At 36.0% G+C, this 16,563-nt stretch overlaps 1 protein-coding gene across 1 annotated transcript; it reads left to right on the forward strand.

Annotated features, from left to right (window-relative positions):
- Positions 657-15,926, forward strand: LOC109837562. The gene is made up of 10 exons (XM_020405863.1): positions 657-876; positions 3,122-3,191; positions 3,311-3,470; positions 5,248-5,329; positions 5,701-5,917; positions 7,609-7,673; positions 9,553-9,823; positions 11,467-11,878; positions 13,058-13,200; positions 15,545-15,926. Exons 1-7 carry the CDS (start codon positions 691-693, stop codon positions 9,805-9,807), a joined length of 1,035 nt encoding a protein of 344 aa, XP_020261452.1. The 5' UTR covers positions 657-690; the 3' UTR covers positions 9,808-9,823; positions 11,467-11,878; positions 13,058-13,200; positions 15,545-15,926.

Here is a 16,563-nt window from a genome sequence, read left to right on the forward strand (position 1 = left end):
TTGATTAGTGTTAAAAATGTGTTCCTTTCACAATTTTAGTTTGGGTTATTTGCACATATACCTCTTACATCATGGGTATTTGCAAATATACTCCCTAAATCTTCTCGAATCATTAACTTTGTGAAAACGATACTCCTAAAATCAACAAATTGTTAAATTAGTACAAAAAGTTTGACTGTTTTGTTGATATTTTTTACATCGCGATTACAAATTAGCCTATCAAAGTTGATGATTAAATTACTTTGAGAGTAAATTTTTTCCAAAATTGATGATTTACCAGTTAGTTTTGCAAATACTCATGATGATGCAAGGGATATATATATATACAAGCAAATAACCCTTTCAATTTTCACTTTCATGATTTATAAAATTTATTAAAAAAAAACTCGCGATGGAAAACTCTTTTTCTTTTTTCCCCTCTTTAATTCGCGCAGGCGAACGCACCAAATGGGACTCCTCAAGCCGCCTCCGCTTTCCTTTTCCCTTTCTCTTCCCTGTAACAAAAAGACTCGTGCTTTACACTGGAGCAGCAGCAAGAAGATGACGGCGTCGGCGAACTGCTCGATCGCGGAGGTTCTAACCCTTTCAATTTTCACTTTCATGATTTATAAAATTTATTAAAAAAAAACTCGCGATGGAAAACTCTTTTTCTTTTTTCCCCTCTTTAATTCGCGCAGGCGAACGCACCAAATGGGACTCCTCAAGCCGCCTCCGCTTTCCTTTTCCCTTTCTCTTCCCTGTAACAAAAAGACTCGTGCTTTACACTGGAGCAGCAGCAAGAAGATGACGGCGTCGGCGAACTGCTCGATCGCGGAGGTTCCCCCAACTGCGACCGCCGACGGGATCCGAACCCTCGCAGAATCCGGTCGATATAAGGTAACCCTTCTTCTCTTCCCCCAATTTTATCAATTCAAGCCGATAAAAATCTTGGTTTTCCCCCCTTGAATCAATCGATTCAACTCGCACTTCATCGTCGTCAGGTATGTAGATTAGTTTCGTATGCCGCTGGTAATTCTATCATCGAATCTATCGCGCGATTCTAAATTTGAAGTGTGATGCCCTGGATTTAATTCTCTGCCCCAAATTTGTCATTTCACATCAAAAAGATCGCTTTTTTTTCATTCATTCCTGAAATCAAACTGTAGGAATGTGTTTTGATAACGATTTGCTGCTTGTTGGGATAACCTTGCTGATTTTTATTTTTATTCATTTAGCCTCGATATGTTTGCTTACACAAAATGATTGCCATGGCTTTGTTTCTTCCTCGTGGAAATTGTAGGCCGTTAGGTGTAGAGTACTAGCAAACTTAACAGTACAGAGACTTTAGTATAACTCAATTCAACTATCTGATGAATTAAGATCAATTCTAAAGCTAATTACGTAAGGAAAATTAATCTATAAGTTAATAAATTATGTAAATTTGATGATAAAGAGGCTCTAAGGTTAATTCGGAACTTAATAAGTTAAGAAAACTCAAAATCTCAACAGCAAATAATATAGCATCAACTGAAAGGTAATATCTAAACACAAGATGAAATAAATATACATCTAACTAACTTATAAGGTGAATGGTAAAACATTTTTAACTATTTTAATTTGAGGGGCTATTTTGACTGTGTTGTAATACATACAACTAACATATACACATTAAATTATATGGTTTTTCTTCGATATTAGTCCCTTAAATCTTTATATCTTGAAATTAGTCCTTCAAATCATTGGAACTGCTAAACTCCTGATTCAAGTTGTTTTGAAATTAGTCCTTCAAATCATTGAAATAGCTAGCGGGCTCCTCATTTCTGATTAATTGTTTGAAATCAACCCATCCAATTGCTACTTATACTCTTGATTGGAGGAAATAATTTGGAAGTTACTTAAGAATTCGAGGACCTAATAGAGACTCCAATAAGTTGATGGGCTAATTTCAAAATATGAATAATGCAAGGGACTAATTTAAAAAACCCTAATTACATATCATTTTGTTGAGATCAAATAGGCTCACCCTTAGCTGACAGGAAATGAAACTTTGATGAAGACCTAGATGAGCTAGAGATATGGAAAGGCTCAAGCTTTAATTCATCACAACCTGAACCTTTAGGGCTTGTTTGGATTGAGGGGAATACGGGTGAAGGGAAGTTAGGGGAACCATTCACCTCCATTCACCTTGTTTGGGAACATTTAGGAGGTGAAGTTATTCACCATAGTTCCCCTTGGTTCACCCCCTAATAGTATAAAATTTGTTACCCCCAAATTGGGGTGTAACCAAGGGGAAGGGAACTCTCTTCCCTTCCCTTCAATTCTCTCACCTAGTTTCCCTTAACTTCCCTTCACCCTCTACAAATCCAAACAGGCTCTTAATTCATCAAACCTATAAGAAAAAGGGGGGAAAGTCATCAAAGCTGCCAGGCTTTGACTCTAGAAATATATACAAAATAGCCTTCTGCCAGAAATCCCAGTTAATGAATAAATGCGACAAAGCTTAATTCAAAGATAAGCATGCCATGCATAGTTCTTAAATGACCATGTAATATTTAGTCGGGTGATCATAGATTTTGGGAAACTGAGTCGGATGGAAAAATTAAAACCCAGATAGCATCCATTTAAGCATTATTTATGCTTGTTTACAAATATTTGGAATTAAAAAAAATGCATTTACACCATATACATAGTTTCCATTCTTCCCACTTTTTTTTTTGTTTGGGAGGAGGGACCGTCCCCACCCGCCCCCCTCTAGGCTTGTCCCTGTCAACAATAGTCTATTTAATAACTTCCATATTTCTGGTTAGAATTTGAAAATCATGGTATTGCTAGTCATTAAGAATATATTTTCTTGGTTTGGTATCTCTGTGATTGTTATTGTTGTATAGCATGAATTTTGTTGGAAATACATCATTTACATAAGATTGCAGTTGTAATTAAGTACGTGATGCATGATTACTTGTAGGGTTATGTACAGTGTTATGCTTATATTTGCTTCATGATTTATTTTACATGAACTATCTATAGTGAGTACAGAAAGCCCCGTATACATCTCTCGTGTGTGTTTGTTAATGATTTTAATTGGTTTTTGTCCATTGTACTTGCTTTGATCTCAAATAATGATTAGAGCTCCATTTGGCAGGCATGGCTCTTAGATCAGTTTGGTGTTCTTCATGATGGGAAAAAGCCATATCCTGGTGCCATTCCAACATGTATGCTAACTTGTTTCTATATGGGTCTCATTTGTTATACTCAATTTGACAACTAGTAATTCTAAATGTTTTGACTACATGTCAATTTTGTGTTCATTAACCAATTACTTTCGTAATAGTGGAACAACTAGCTAATCATGGGGCAAAGATGGTAATCATAAGCAATTCATCTAGACGAGCATCTATAACCATGGAGAAGTTGGAGGGCCTTGGATTTGATTCTTCTCTTTTTCTAGGGGCCATCACAAGTGGAGAATTAACACATCAATATCTTCAGAGGTTAGATTATTTCCTTCTTTATTATTATTATTATTATTATTATTATTTTGAGTATAAATCCCCAAGTATGTGACAATTTAATTTCACTGAATCCTTGGTCCATGACTCAGTTTCCACAAGTTGTTGGAAAACAGTTTTCTTTTGGAAGTAAATTACCAAAATATCTAGACTCAAGTAGATATCTCTGTGGAACATTGTTAAGGTTTTGAATTTTATTAATCCAAACTAAAAAACAAAGTATACATATAATCTCTAGTTAACGGTTGCAGCACGATTTACTTGACGTGCTTCAATTTTTAGTGCACAGTTTGAACGTGGAAGATAATGTCTACTGCTGAATTTAGTATTGATGCTGATAACAGTTTTAAGGGTTCCGCTCGAGAGTGTAGGAATTATTATGCACATAATAGCAACTTATTATATAAGGTCCGCTGCCGTTTTCAGTTTATCTATCCATTGAACATAGTCTAATCAATACAGCCTTTGAAAGAAATCCAGCAAGCAGGAGAAGGAAATCGAAATGCTTATTCACCACTTTAAATCTGAAGAAAGCAAACAATGTTAGAGTCTAGGACAGTTGAAATCTTAATCTAAATTTAGGAATGTCTTGTGTATTTGACTATAACCGAACAAATACGTGCTGCCTGTGTCAACCTTTGATTTGATTGCCTTATAGTTCTTATATTTGTTATAAAAATATTATTACTTTAATTCCTGTCATTTCTCTTTTCATACTCTTATAAGTCCTTCTAACCATTAGACCGCAACTACGAAATTATGGTGTGGGGTTGAGGATTATATTTTATGGTGTGGGGTTGAGGATTATATTTTTATATTCTAACATGCCCCTAGCGTGTTGAGGATTCTTTTTATGGGCCAAAACCCGGACTCACGCAGCGGTGTCAATTTTCTAACCATTAGACCACAACTCTGAAGTTATGGTGTGGGGTTGAGTTATGGTGTGGGGTTGACGATTATCTTTCTATATTTTAACATGTCCCCAGGAGGTTGAGGGCTCTTTTTATGGGCCGATACATGAACTCATGCAACGGTGTCATTTTTTTTTTAAATCTACTTTAAATTCGTGGCTGGTGGGATTTGAACCTGAGTTGCTTTGTACCATCTTAAATTATTAAGTCTCTTTAACCATTACACTATAACTATAACTATGAAGTTATGGTGATGGTTGAGGATTATATTTTTGTATACTAACACTTACTTTCTCTTCTTTTCTTCGTCACTTTCTGTTGTTTGCAATTGTTGCTGGACTTAAGACTTTAGTCTATCCTGGTGACTGGCCTAGTGCCTAACATGGGAAGTTTACTTTCTGGTTCTGATGTAGCCATTACAGGCTTATGGCTAATAGCTATTCGCTACAAACTTTTGCTATATGCAAGTTTAGTGCAGTATCATGGTAAACATGCGTCATGTAGTTAGAGTTATACATGGACTATAAATGACAAAGTTTGACCAACAGCTTCATTGGACTTTGATCATTGGCTTACAGCTAATAGCTATTCTCTAGCTTTCTGCCAATTAGAATAGTGACTTTGCTCCAAGAATTACTATTCAGATTTCAGTTATAGTCATTTCCCTAGAGAAAATTGTTCCTGAACTTATTTCTGTAGGTTTATTTGAACCAGAGATTTATAGGAATAAAAGATTATGGTGTGTTAGTTTAATGATATACGTAAGTAGTAGCTTGTCCTCTTGATTGTCCACTGTTGATATTATGGTGCTCATTATTCACTTCTTCTTTTTTCCCCCTGTGATATAGGAGGGAAGATCCATGGTTTGCAGACCTAGGAAGATCTTGTATCCACATGACATGGAGTGATCGAGGTGCAATATCTCTTGATGTATGTTAGCATCATCTAGTATTCTGGCTTTCCTCTAAATACTGTTTACAAATGATGTTTGCGTAAATTATTGAAAGTGAGCTGTTGGGGAGCTATAAATTAACCGAAGCATGATAATTCAACTGCTGAAAGTTGTCGTGGATCCTGAGGGAGGACTGGAAGCCAGCTAAAGGCAGAGAATACTTCAGGGGGGGGGGACGCTTGACCTATCATTTGGATTTCAATGTTTGTTTATCTGATCACCATTTTGAGAATTGGAGTATCTGTAACCGATATCCACACTAATCCATTCTTCATCAATGCTTAAAATTAATAGTTAACTGCTTCATAGTCCTGGATGTACTTTTATTTCTTCGCTTCTGCTGTTTTAGGGTCTGGGCTTGCAAGTTGTGAGCAATGTGGATCATGCAAATTTTATTCTAGCTCATGGTACTGAAGCACTGGGTCTTCCTTCTGGTGATGCACTCCCTAAGAAACTTGAAGAACTTGAGCAAATATTAGAACTAAGCGCCAAAAGAAAAATTCCCATGGTGGTTGCGAATCCAGATTATGTAACTGTTGAGGCGAGAAATCTGCGTGTTATGCCTGGTAAGGAGGGTTATGTAGGTTATAATTTAAACTATCTACTGCCCTTTGGTTCTCTTGAGGATTTACTCAGGTCACTTCATAGACATTGGTACATCAAACAGTGAGGCACTGCCACACTAAATTTAATTTAATTGGAAAACCATGCATGGTCATGCCTTCTTGCAGAGAGGGAAGTTGGATATTTGTTCTTTTAGTGGATAAATCAAGAAGTGCTGATAGGATTATGTAAATATAGGGTTATTTGGCCAAAAGAGAGTAATTGGGGGTGGTTTTGGTAGATTATTTCTTTTCTCTATCCAGATTTAGAAACTGGCAAGACACAATACAGAAGTGACTAACATAAGGAGAAGAAGAAAACCTACAAATGATCTTATAGCAACCCAAAATGTTGTCATATTGTCTGATCTTTTCGTGGATTTCAACTTTTTTTCTTCTAGCTCTTGTAAATGAGGAAAGAAAAAGATGAAGTAACTATTGTATATAGTAGGTTTCATGATTTTATTATAACTAACAACATTTTATGTAATGGTGCTTTGAGCCTGCAAACACATTTTTAAGGCTTAGTATTACAATAGCATGGTAAGGTAGCAATCAAAGGACATCAGTCCTATGGCTTAGCAGTTTAGCTGAACAAACTTCCTTTATATATAACTTTATGATTTCAGAGAAAGTACTTATAACTTAAGCTGTAGATCATGACCATTTACTCTTTGTTGCATAAATCAACATTTCAGTGGAAGTCACTTGTACATCTCTCAGACGTCATGCATACGGATGAATCTATATACGTATTACACATGTACATGTATACGTTAAGAGGGAGGGACGGATTTTTGGAGCCATGCATCTAAGACATTTATGGAATTATTGTTGTCTACCTAGTGTATCTCTGAGATGGTATCTAATTTCTTCATAACAGTTGCCCTTCCGAATATCTGGAGATTACGGTGATTTAGTATGAGCTTTCTGGTGGTTGCATTAGTGTTTTCTTAGAGGCTGTTTGGTAGCTCAGAAAACAGAGGAAAAGTGTTACAGGAGGAGTGACGTGGCACACTTTAAATGGTTGATGTGACTTAATTTTAAAGAAACCCATTTCATGGATTTTTCCTAAGAAATGGGAGGAAATCACTTATGATGATTATTTCCTCTCTCTTTTTATTTTATTTTATTTTATTTATTTATTTATTTATTTTCTTCGGGGTAGGGGGTGTTCCAGGAAACCAAGCAACAAGCCCTTAGTTACAAACATGCAACCATTGTCATTGCTGTGTGGTAGAGGTTGCATCTCTTCATGCATATGCGTGGTTACACATCTAAATATACCAAGGTGTACATATCTGCATCTGTATGTAAATGGTTATGTGCACATAAATACAAGCTTTTCAATGTTTTCAGCACCTTAGTACTTGATGTATGCACACGTGTTTATGGATGTAAATATCAATTTGTATATGTACCTTTATGATAATTCTAATATTACTTCGGAGTAGACGTTGCCAATTGAATCATGATAGCTTCATTCTGTAAAATCTTTTATTCTGCATGCATGGATGGGCTCATGCATGTATATATTACTATTCTTTCGTGTAAATGTCACTTTTTGTGCTATGATTCTTTATTCATAGATTTTCTGCTTAGTTTTCCATCTGTTATGCTTCAGTTAAAAATAACTTAAAAACTTAACTTGTCAGGAACCCTAGCAGCTAAATATGAGAAGCTTGGAGGTGAAGTGAAATGGATGGGAAAACCTGATAAGGTACTGACTGCATTGCTGTTGTTGGTTATTCTGTCTCAGATGTATCCTCAAGTATCTTCCAAGTATAGATATCAACATTTCCATCTGGAAGCATCGGATAACGCAACCTTTAATATTTCTTTCCCATTTTCCATCAAACAGTGAGTCTTTATGACAAAGAACAAGAACGCTCCCTAACCGTGAAAAGATCAGTACATACCATTTAAAAGGACTCCGTTTGCTTCCTTCACACATGTAATTAGCATGTCATAACACAAAGTTCACCCCAACCATGAATGTCACAAACTGTAGACTTGAAAACTACGTGCAAGTTTTCTCCTCAAGAAAGAAAAAAACTTCGTGCTATTTTCTGCATTACGATTTGACTGTATTCAGATGTTATATGTTATATTTCTAATATACTAGTTGGCCTTGTAATTAAACATTCCTTTTTTTTAGTTTTTATAGGATCAGAGCTTGGGATTTAAAGGATGATATTGTTGTATTGCGATTCGGGTGCTTCATACCACGTTTGCCCTAGGAGGGATTGGTTCTCCAGCTTTCAGAAGTTGGAAAGAGAGGATGTTGTGCTCATGGGTAATGGACATGCATGCTCTATTGGTGGTATTGGTACCGTTCGGATTAAGATGAGTGACGGGATGATGCGGGAGTTGGAAGAAGTGAGGTTCGTTCCGCAGTTGTCGAAGAACATCATTTCACTAGGAGCTTTGGTGCATCTGGCTCAGTGTTGTAAATAGCGGCCAATAGCGGGGCTATAGCGGCGCGAATAGCGGTCGCAGCCCTTCAGCGCTACGCGTAGGGGTTTCGCGGCTGGCTTAAGCGGGAAAATCCTCTATTCATTCGAATAGCGCGTAAAAGCGGATTTTAGCGGGTTAAAAGCGGGTTTTCACAGTTAAAAGCGGATTTTCGCGGTTAAAAGCGGCTAAACCCGCTATCACACATATTATGATGCTATATTTCTTGAATTTCTTCATAGTTTCATTCATACAACAAGCCTACTAATTGTTATTTACTGATAATACAAGAAATTTACAACTAATTGAATTTTTAGATTTTTTTATGAATTTTCTTATTATTTAGGATATTTAAATATATTTAAATTTAACCGCTATTTGACTGTGCGCTATTTGACCGCTATTTAAATATATTTAAATTTAACCGCTATTTGACTGTGCGCTATTTAAATATATTTAAATTTCTTATTATTTAATTATATTTAAATTTAGGGGTGTGCAACGGTCGGTTCGGTTCGGTTTTTACCAAAATTTGAACCGAACCGAACCGCCTATAATTCAAAACCGAACCGAACTGTTGCAAGTCAATTCGGTGCGGTTCGGTTCGGTTTGTTCGGTTCTAACTTCATCAAACTTCTTATCAAACAACAAATTGTGTTAAAGAAAAAAAATATCAACAAAGTAGGAGATTATGAAGCATTAAACACTGATATAATGATATTGTTTTCAACCCATAATGATTCAGAAAATGAGTTTAGGGATGAGTCTTTGACTCTTTGGGGACGGGTCGGGTAGGGTTTGAGATCAGAATGAGTAGTTATTACACTATATTTGGTCGGTTCGAGTCGATTCGGGTCAGTTCGGGTTGAAAAGTTTTCAAACCGACCCGAACTGTCCTACTCATAAAACCGATTTTTTCGGGTCAGTTTGGGTTGGTTCGGTCGATTTTTTCGGTTTGGACCGAACCATGCTCAGCCCTATTTATAATTGCAGATCCTTATCATCATTGTTGACCGAACAAATGTATGTTCTTCAAGTCTTATCTGCTTTACTTTGTGCATCAGCGAATTTACATTGAGGACAATGTAAAATTTAAGTGTGGGGGTGGGAATTAGTTATTTTTTCCCTTTATTTTACCTTTTCAGTTGCTTTTTGTCATTTTTTTTCCTTTTTCAAAAAAAAATAATGGTGATTGTATTACTGTAGGAGATTCTCTTCACCATGACATTAAGGGTGCAAATGCTGCTGGAATTGATTCAGCATTTATCACTGGGGGAATTCATGCTACTGAACTTGGAATTAGTACTTTTGGGGAAGTTGCTGACTGCACTGCAGTCCAAGCTTTGGCGAGTAAGAGCGGTGCCTGTCCGTCTTATATTTTGCCGGCTTTTACGTGGTAGTGCAGCATCTGTTATGGTGAGCATTTCTATTTTTCTTTTGCATTATTTCATATTATACAGCCAGACTCCAATGGCTGAATATGTTTGTTAATAAATCTTTAGATGTTCTTAGTGAAGTTTAACATCGATTTGGCATTTCACTTTTTTCTTTGTCAAAATCTACCAATTTTAATGACTCAGACCACGTTGCTGGTGCTTTCAGACTTTTCAACCAAAAGGGTGCAGGCAGTGTGCTGTCTTTTGGTCATTTGTGTTGACTTACAAACGTCAGCTAGGAGATCATATCTTGGTGTATTTATCTGAAGAATTAGAAACCAAAGGACTGGAAATGACCTTGGAAATAAAAATTTATCCACGGATTTGTAGTTTTTCATAAAGGCTGATGGGTGTTTCTTACTCTTCTCATGCTAGGATGAAGTTGAAGCAAACAAAACAATATTTGGATGGTGGATGCTTCCGGTATCTTACTTCATATTTAGGCAGAATTCTTAGACAAGTTTAAGTTCGGATTACATCCCCAGATGTATATTTCCACTAAAGAACATGCTGATTTAATCCGCTGATAGTGATTATAATTTTTTTCATTACAAGGGTTAAAAAGTGTACTAATTGTGGTATCTATGTTGAGAAAATGGCTGCATAAACTCATGTCTTCATTTAATTGACACAACAAGACAAAGGATAGTTAACCCGAAGTTCGGTTCGTAAATTAATCTAGTTTTATATAATTAGGCAAGTTGGAGGTAGTTTTATGTGATTAGCAAGATATAGGTCGTTGTATGTAGTAAAGCAAGATATACTATTTACATTCTGATTTTTCTAGTTCAAATGTTTGTCAATGAGAGAATTTTGAGCTACAAATTTGTTGCGGGAAAGTTGAATTAGGTTACTTCCAGTGTTTTCAAAGGCGCGCGCCTCATTGCGCCTCATGCGCCTTATGGTGCGGGGCAGTGACAAAACGCCCCACATCTGATGTAGCAGCGCCTTTGCGCCTCGCGTACATCCTTACTTTGTGTAGGATACATATAGTACATATCCTCATATAGTTTTATTTGTTAACATTTCAATCGAGTCTTTATACTTGATATTCCATATCCCAAAAAGCAAAATAAATCCATTAGTCCTTTTTAAATAGCCTTCAATTGAGAACAATTACTAATCCTTTGCTTGGATATTAATCTTGATTTAAAATTTGATTTAAAAATTTATGAATTTTGCTACTATGTTAGGTGTTAGCATTAGAAATTAAGGCATTATATTATGATTTTGTAGTAAGATATTATTTATCATGATATTTTTCAAGTAAATTCTAAAAACATGTTCTTTCGCGCTTGATTACATATATTGAAAAATTATGTGTGCGGTGTGCGCCTCGCATCACTCGGGCGCGCGCATCGCGTTGCGCCTTGCGCATGTGCGCGTAAAGATGCTTGGCGCCCCGCATTGCGCTTCGCGCATTGACAACACTGGTTACTTCCACTCTGAATCGGGTTACAATTATTAAGGAAAAAAAGGGGACTGTTGAATTTTGCATTCGTATTCAATTAATGGCTTGTATATGCATATCTGGAATCTTTGAGTACCTCCAATTCTTAATAAGATGACTGCATGCGTGTCCTGAATCTTGTGACTTTGAGATACTTGTTTGTTCATCTGTAGGTTGGTCTTACCTTCTGGACCTGAGGGCAGCAGGGAGTTAGAAGAAGGTGAAGATTACATATTCGGAGATCCTTTGCCTTAGTAAAGCAAGAATCATGAGAGTATAAGTTTGTATAGCCATTACAATCAAGCATGTGTGTTATAATCGAGGGATCACACGAGTCGAATACTATTGATTATCAAGAGATGTGGTCTAGTCACGCCATGATATACTACTAACAATGATATTCTAACACTATGCTGGTATTTTGGAGAAGTGGTGGATACCACAAGAAAGATGACATTGAGATTGCTGGAAAACGCCCAAATTTTATGTAATCTGATGAGACGTACGCTGTGAAGTTGAAACACAACCCAGTGTTTTAGAGGCGGAGGGATGAACGCTAGAAAAGAATAGGAAAACACAACTCTGGTAACTCTCAAATTTGTCTTCTCTAAAAGTGTCCTATATAATTTAAACGTAGAAAATTTTTTTGCGGGTTAAAGATTCTCTCTCCATTCTAAGTAGTCTTTCTTGCCAACGGATGTCCCTTCTATTGATTGAGAATGTCTCTTCTATTGATTGAGAATATGCATGATGATGATTATTTCGTGGGTCATATGAAAAAAGAGAGAAACCTGTGCAGAAAACATGAGTACAGGCTTAAATTGACCTCCATGATTTATTCAGTTTGCTACGGTATCTCCGAAATCAAATGAATTGGTTGTCAGATGTTCATTATCATTTGTTTTTAAATTGTTTATGGGATACAGGAGGAAATCAAATGAGGATGAAAAAGAATAAGATTAATTACATTCCGGTACCCGATAGTATTTTATAACTATATGCATGACGCTGAGGTTTGGGTATTTACAAAGGTAACCCCGAGTTTAATGGCCAAAGTGAAAGTGCTAATGGAGCTTAACTTTGCAGAGGAAAAGGCAGAAATGCTCTTTCATATAAACAAAATTTTCTTAGCGTTTTGGCAGAACTAATAAGGAGGTTTAAAGATTTGACAGACTAATATAGACTAATATGAAATAATTAAAGTTACGAGGGACTAATATCTAAATAACCCTTCTACAGAAATTACCGAAACAAATATATATTCCTCTACCTTAGCGACTCTTCATTTTTCCTTTTCACCACTCTAATCATCTCACCCATGATCTCAAATCCCTTTCTGCGATATAAGCGTGAAGTTTTGATTTTTACCGAATATTTGTGGTGTTGTAGTCGATATTAGTACGAGGTTCAGCCAGTTTTTTGTCAGTCATTCATTTCTTCAGGTACAGGTTCTCTTATTCTCTTAGTTTTTTGGTGCCTAGTTTGAGTTTTTCTTGTGCAATTGGTTTTTATTTTAAGTATTTTCTTCAAAATCTTAAATGTAAGTGGAGTCAATATTTTTAGAGTTTTAAAATGTTGTCTGATTCAAAAATCCGTGATTATTTTGGGTGCTTGTACGCTAATGTTTAGATTCTTTTCTATGGTCCTTCTAGCTTTTTCTTAATGTGAATTGCCTTTTCTAAGATGTTAGTTATGGGTTTAAAGTACCCATTACTTCTCTTATTTCTAGTGTATGATATCTTATGATGTGCTTTTTTATTACAGACGGATGATATGAAAAAATGTAGTGGTCCATTATCCTAACGGTTAGAAGTTGAATTGGACAGTTGACATGGACACCTACCAATTGTTGGACTTAATGAAAGATGTATGGTGTATGGCCGAGAAGAAGAACTTTAGTCTCCCTGGTAATCTGCTTGATAGTGGGATTTTCCCCCTTTTTCTAAGCTTGCTATTGGAAATGATTCCATGACTCAATTGTCGTTCCAAGGCTCCAAGCTTATAACCTATTATTGGATGGAAAGTGCTAACTAGGTAGATTATTCACATCAATTTCAGAATAATGTGCTAGCAATTGCAGTTATAGTACATAAGCCAAGATTTTCACTTGATCCCACTATCTTCAATATTGCTTTACTCACACAGTTGCAATTGATACATGAAACCATATGCTGGAAAACATTCTTTACTCGCACAATTGTAATTGATACATGAAACCATATGTTGGAAAACATGCCTTAGGGTATAACATTGCTTTCCGCCACAATTTCAATGGATACATGAAGTCATAGGCAGGGAAAACTTCATATCATTTTAAAAGTACTAAAAAAAGTACTTGGGTTGAAAGAAAAAAGAAAACAAGAAAACAGTGCTAAGTAGCTATCAGAGTTACCTTTGTAGATACTTAGACCCTTGGGCCATGGGTGCAATTACATTATACCACAAGGTATGTGAATGTAAAAGGGTATTTTAGGACTTTTCATATTGTATTAGTTGATATGTCAACAAAAACACAAATAATGTTAGGACATCGTTAGATTTTAGGTTGCGACGACAAGTTAGCAACCTTAGGGTCATTTGTTTAAAACACCCAAACCTCAGGGGCCACCCATGTAGTTACATCATACTACAGGTACCTGACTGTAATTAATCCAAAAGAATACAAAAGTGTTAGAAAGTTAGATTTGTTAAAGCTGGTATGATATAGAGTTGATTAATAAGAGATTAATAAGAGTATTTTGTTACCAACTTGTTTTCTTGTTTGTGTAAAATGGACGTTAAAGTTAGTATGATATAGAATTGATGAGTATATTATGTATATATATTTTCCTCTTATGATTTGATTCGTTATGATTCTTTGATGATGGTATTTCATGCTCAGACTTATGCTAATACAGTTATATTCTCTCAAGGAAAATAATTTTGTAAAAAATTATAATTTTTGGAAGGAAAACACAGGAGCTTCCACATTTTCATGTTCGAAAGTTTTGCCCCGTACCTTTCCAAATAAGTGATTCATTGCTTATCATTTTCACTGTGATTATATGTATCTGTTCATTGTATAAATTGGTCAAGTTTGGTTGAAAAGTGGAAAACGTAATATGAGCTTTTTAATATGCATTTTTACCATGTTCAAAATAGAATTAAAGAATATTGGAGAAGAGAAAATGACTATAAAATGGTCTTAATCTCAATCCAAAATGCTGTTATATTATTGATGCTTCTTGTTGATTACAATTTTTTTTCTAGCTCTTGTAAATAAGAAAGAAAAGTTGAGACTACTGCTCTATATTGATATGTCTCATGATTTCGTTATAGCTAATGATATATAGTTAATATTATGCTTTTCTGTCTCAATGGGATGATGCTATACACACATAGTCAAGGCCTTGGAGCAATGTTTGGGATTACCAAAGAAGGTAGAAATAAAAAAAATCAGCCCTATGACTCAGCAATTTATCTTAAACAAACCTATTATTTAGATATCTTTGTGCAATTTATTGAACTTTTTTACCTCTTGATGCATGAATCAAAATTTCAGTGGAAGATAGGTCAGAGCAAGTATCTATTTTTCCGTCACCCTTTCTTTATTAATACTAACTTGACAACAATGTCGACATAATTCATTGAAAATCTAAGTAAGCATCTTAAAGGAAGACAACATCTCACTACCTGTGTCTGCGTGTGTGGGTCATGCATCCATAGAAGGGAGAGATGGAGAAAAATAGCATTGGCTACTTCCAGAAAGATTGGAGTAGTGCAACTAATACATTTCTCGAATCATGGTTTTGTACCCTTTTTCCGAAGATGGTCTTTTCATAATAGTGGTCGTCCGTCCTAACATGTTCGAGGATTTCGGAGACATTCATTACAATATTTGGTGGTTGTATGTTGTTTTTTCTTAGTTACAAAAAAAAAAAATTCCAACCATTTTCATTGTTCAGGGTGGGGGTTGCATCTCTGCATGCATTCGTAGGAACTACATGCATCTAAGAATAAATCATGGTATACACATGACATCTATAAGTATATGGTTATATGCACATAAATACAAGGTTTTAAATTGGCGTCCAGCATCCCTGTGCTTAATGTATGTGATTGTGTATTCATGGATGTTCTGCTCAATTCTCCATTCGTTTGTTTTGCTTCAGTTCTCACCTTTTGAAATGATTCTGTATTTATGGATTTTATGCCCAGCTCTCCATCTGTATACCTTCACTTTAAATTTAACTGAAGTTTTCAACTTGTTAGGAATCCTTGCCGCTAACATATGAGAAGCTTGGAGGTGAAGTGAAATGGATAGGAAACCTGATAAGTTACTATAACTGCATGCATTACTGTCATTTTTTATCTTTGTCTCAAGTGCATATCTTCTGAAGATAGAATAATACAAAGACACTATTTTGCAGATATTTTACATATTGGGTAGGTTTGAACCGAGACCAAGCGATTCTTATCATATGCAAGAGGGGGTTTAGTATGCTCATTTGTAATAAAAGTTAGCCTAATTATTGTAAACATTCACTTTTCTTCTTTTTGAAGTTCTATAAGATTGGAGTTTGGGTAGTGAAGGATGTTATTGTTGTGTTTCTCTCAACATCATCTAGATACTATCTTACCTTTCAGCATGTTACTTAATAAGTCATTGGTAAATGCATTTATAAATTATCTATGAAATCATTGATTGTCAGTCTTGTGTATTACTAATATCCCATTAAACACGTCCTGCAATCTATGAATCAACTATGGTCATGGCTGGTGCAGATCCTTGTGATTGTATTACCATAGGATATTCTTTCCACCATGACATTAACGGTGCAATTGATTCAACATTTACCAACAGGGAGGGTTTTTTTTCTGTTGGGGGGGGGGGGGAAGGGGAGGGGGGGAGATCCTTGTGATTGTATTACCATAGGATATTCTTTCCACCATGACATTAACGGTGCAATTGATTCAACATTTACCAACAGGGAGGGTTTTTTTTCTGTTGGGGGGGGGGGGGAAGGGGAGGGGGGGAGATCCTTGTGATTGTATTACCATAGGATATTCTTTCCACCATGACATTAACGGTGCAATTGATTCAACATTTACCAACAGGGAGGGTTTTTTTTCTGTTGGGGGGGGGGGGGAAGGGGAGGGGGGGAGATCCTTGTGATTGTATTACCATAGGATATTCTTTCCACCATGACATTAACGGTGCAATTGATTCAACATTTACCAACAGGGAGGGTTTTTTTTCTGTTGGGGGGGGGGGGGAAGGGGAGGGGGGG

The sequence above is a fragment of the Asparagus officinalis genome, chromosome 4, assembly GCF_001876935.1.
Source record: "Asparagus officinalis chromosome 4, Aspof.V1, whole genome shotgun sequence".
NCBI classification, from domain to species: Eukaryota; Viridiplantae; Streptophyta; class Magnoliopsida; order Asparagales; family Asparagaceae; genus Asparagus; species Asparagus officinalis.

Excerpts from the sequence above, each read along its gene's own strand:
- LOC109837562 (XM_020405863.1), top strand. The coding sequence starts at position 691 with ATGGGACTCCTCAAGCCGCCTCCGCTTTCCTTTTCCCTTTCTCTTCCC. Across the intron at positions 3,192-3,310 it reads TCCTGGTGCCATTCCAACAT|TGGAACAACTAGCTAATCAT; the intron begins GTATGCTAACTT and ends CTTTCGTAATAG. Across the intron at positions 5,918-7,608 it reads AAATCTGCGTGTTATGCCTG|GAACCCTAGCAGCTAAATAT; the intron begins GTAAGGAGGGTT and ends TTAACTTGTCAG.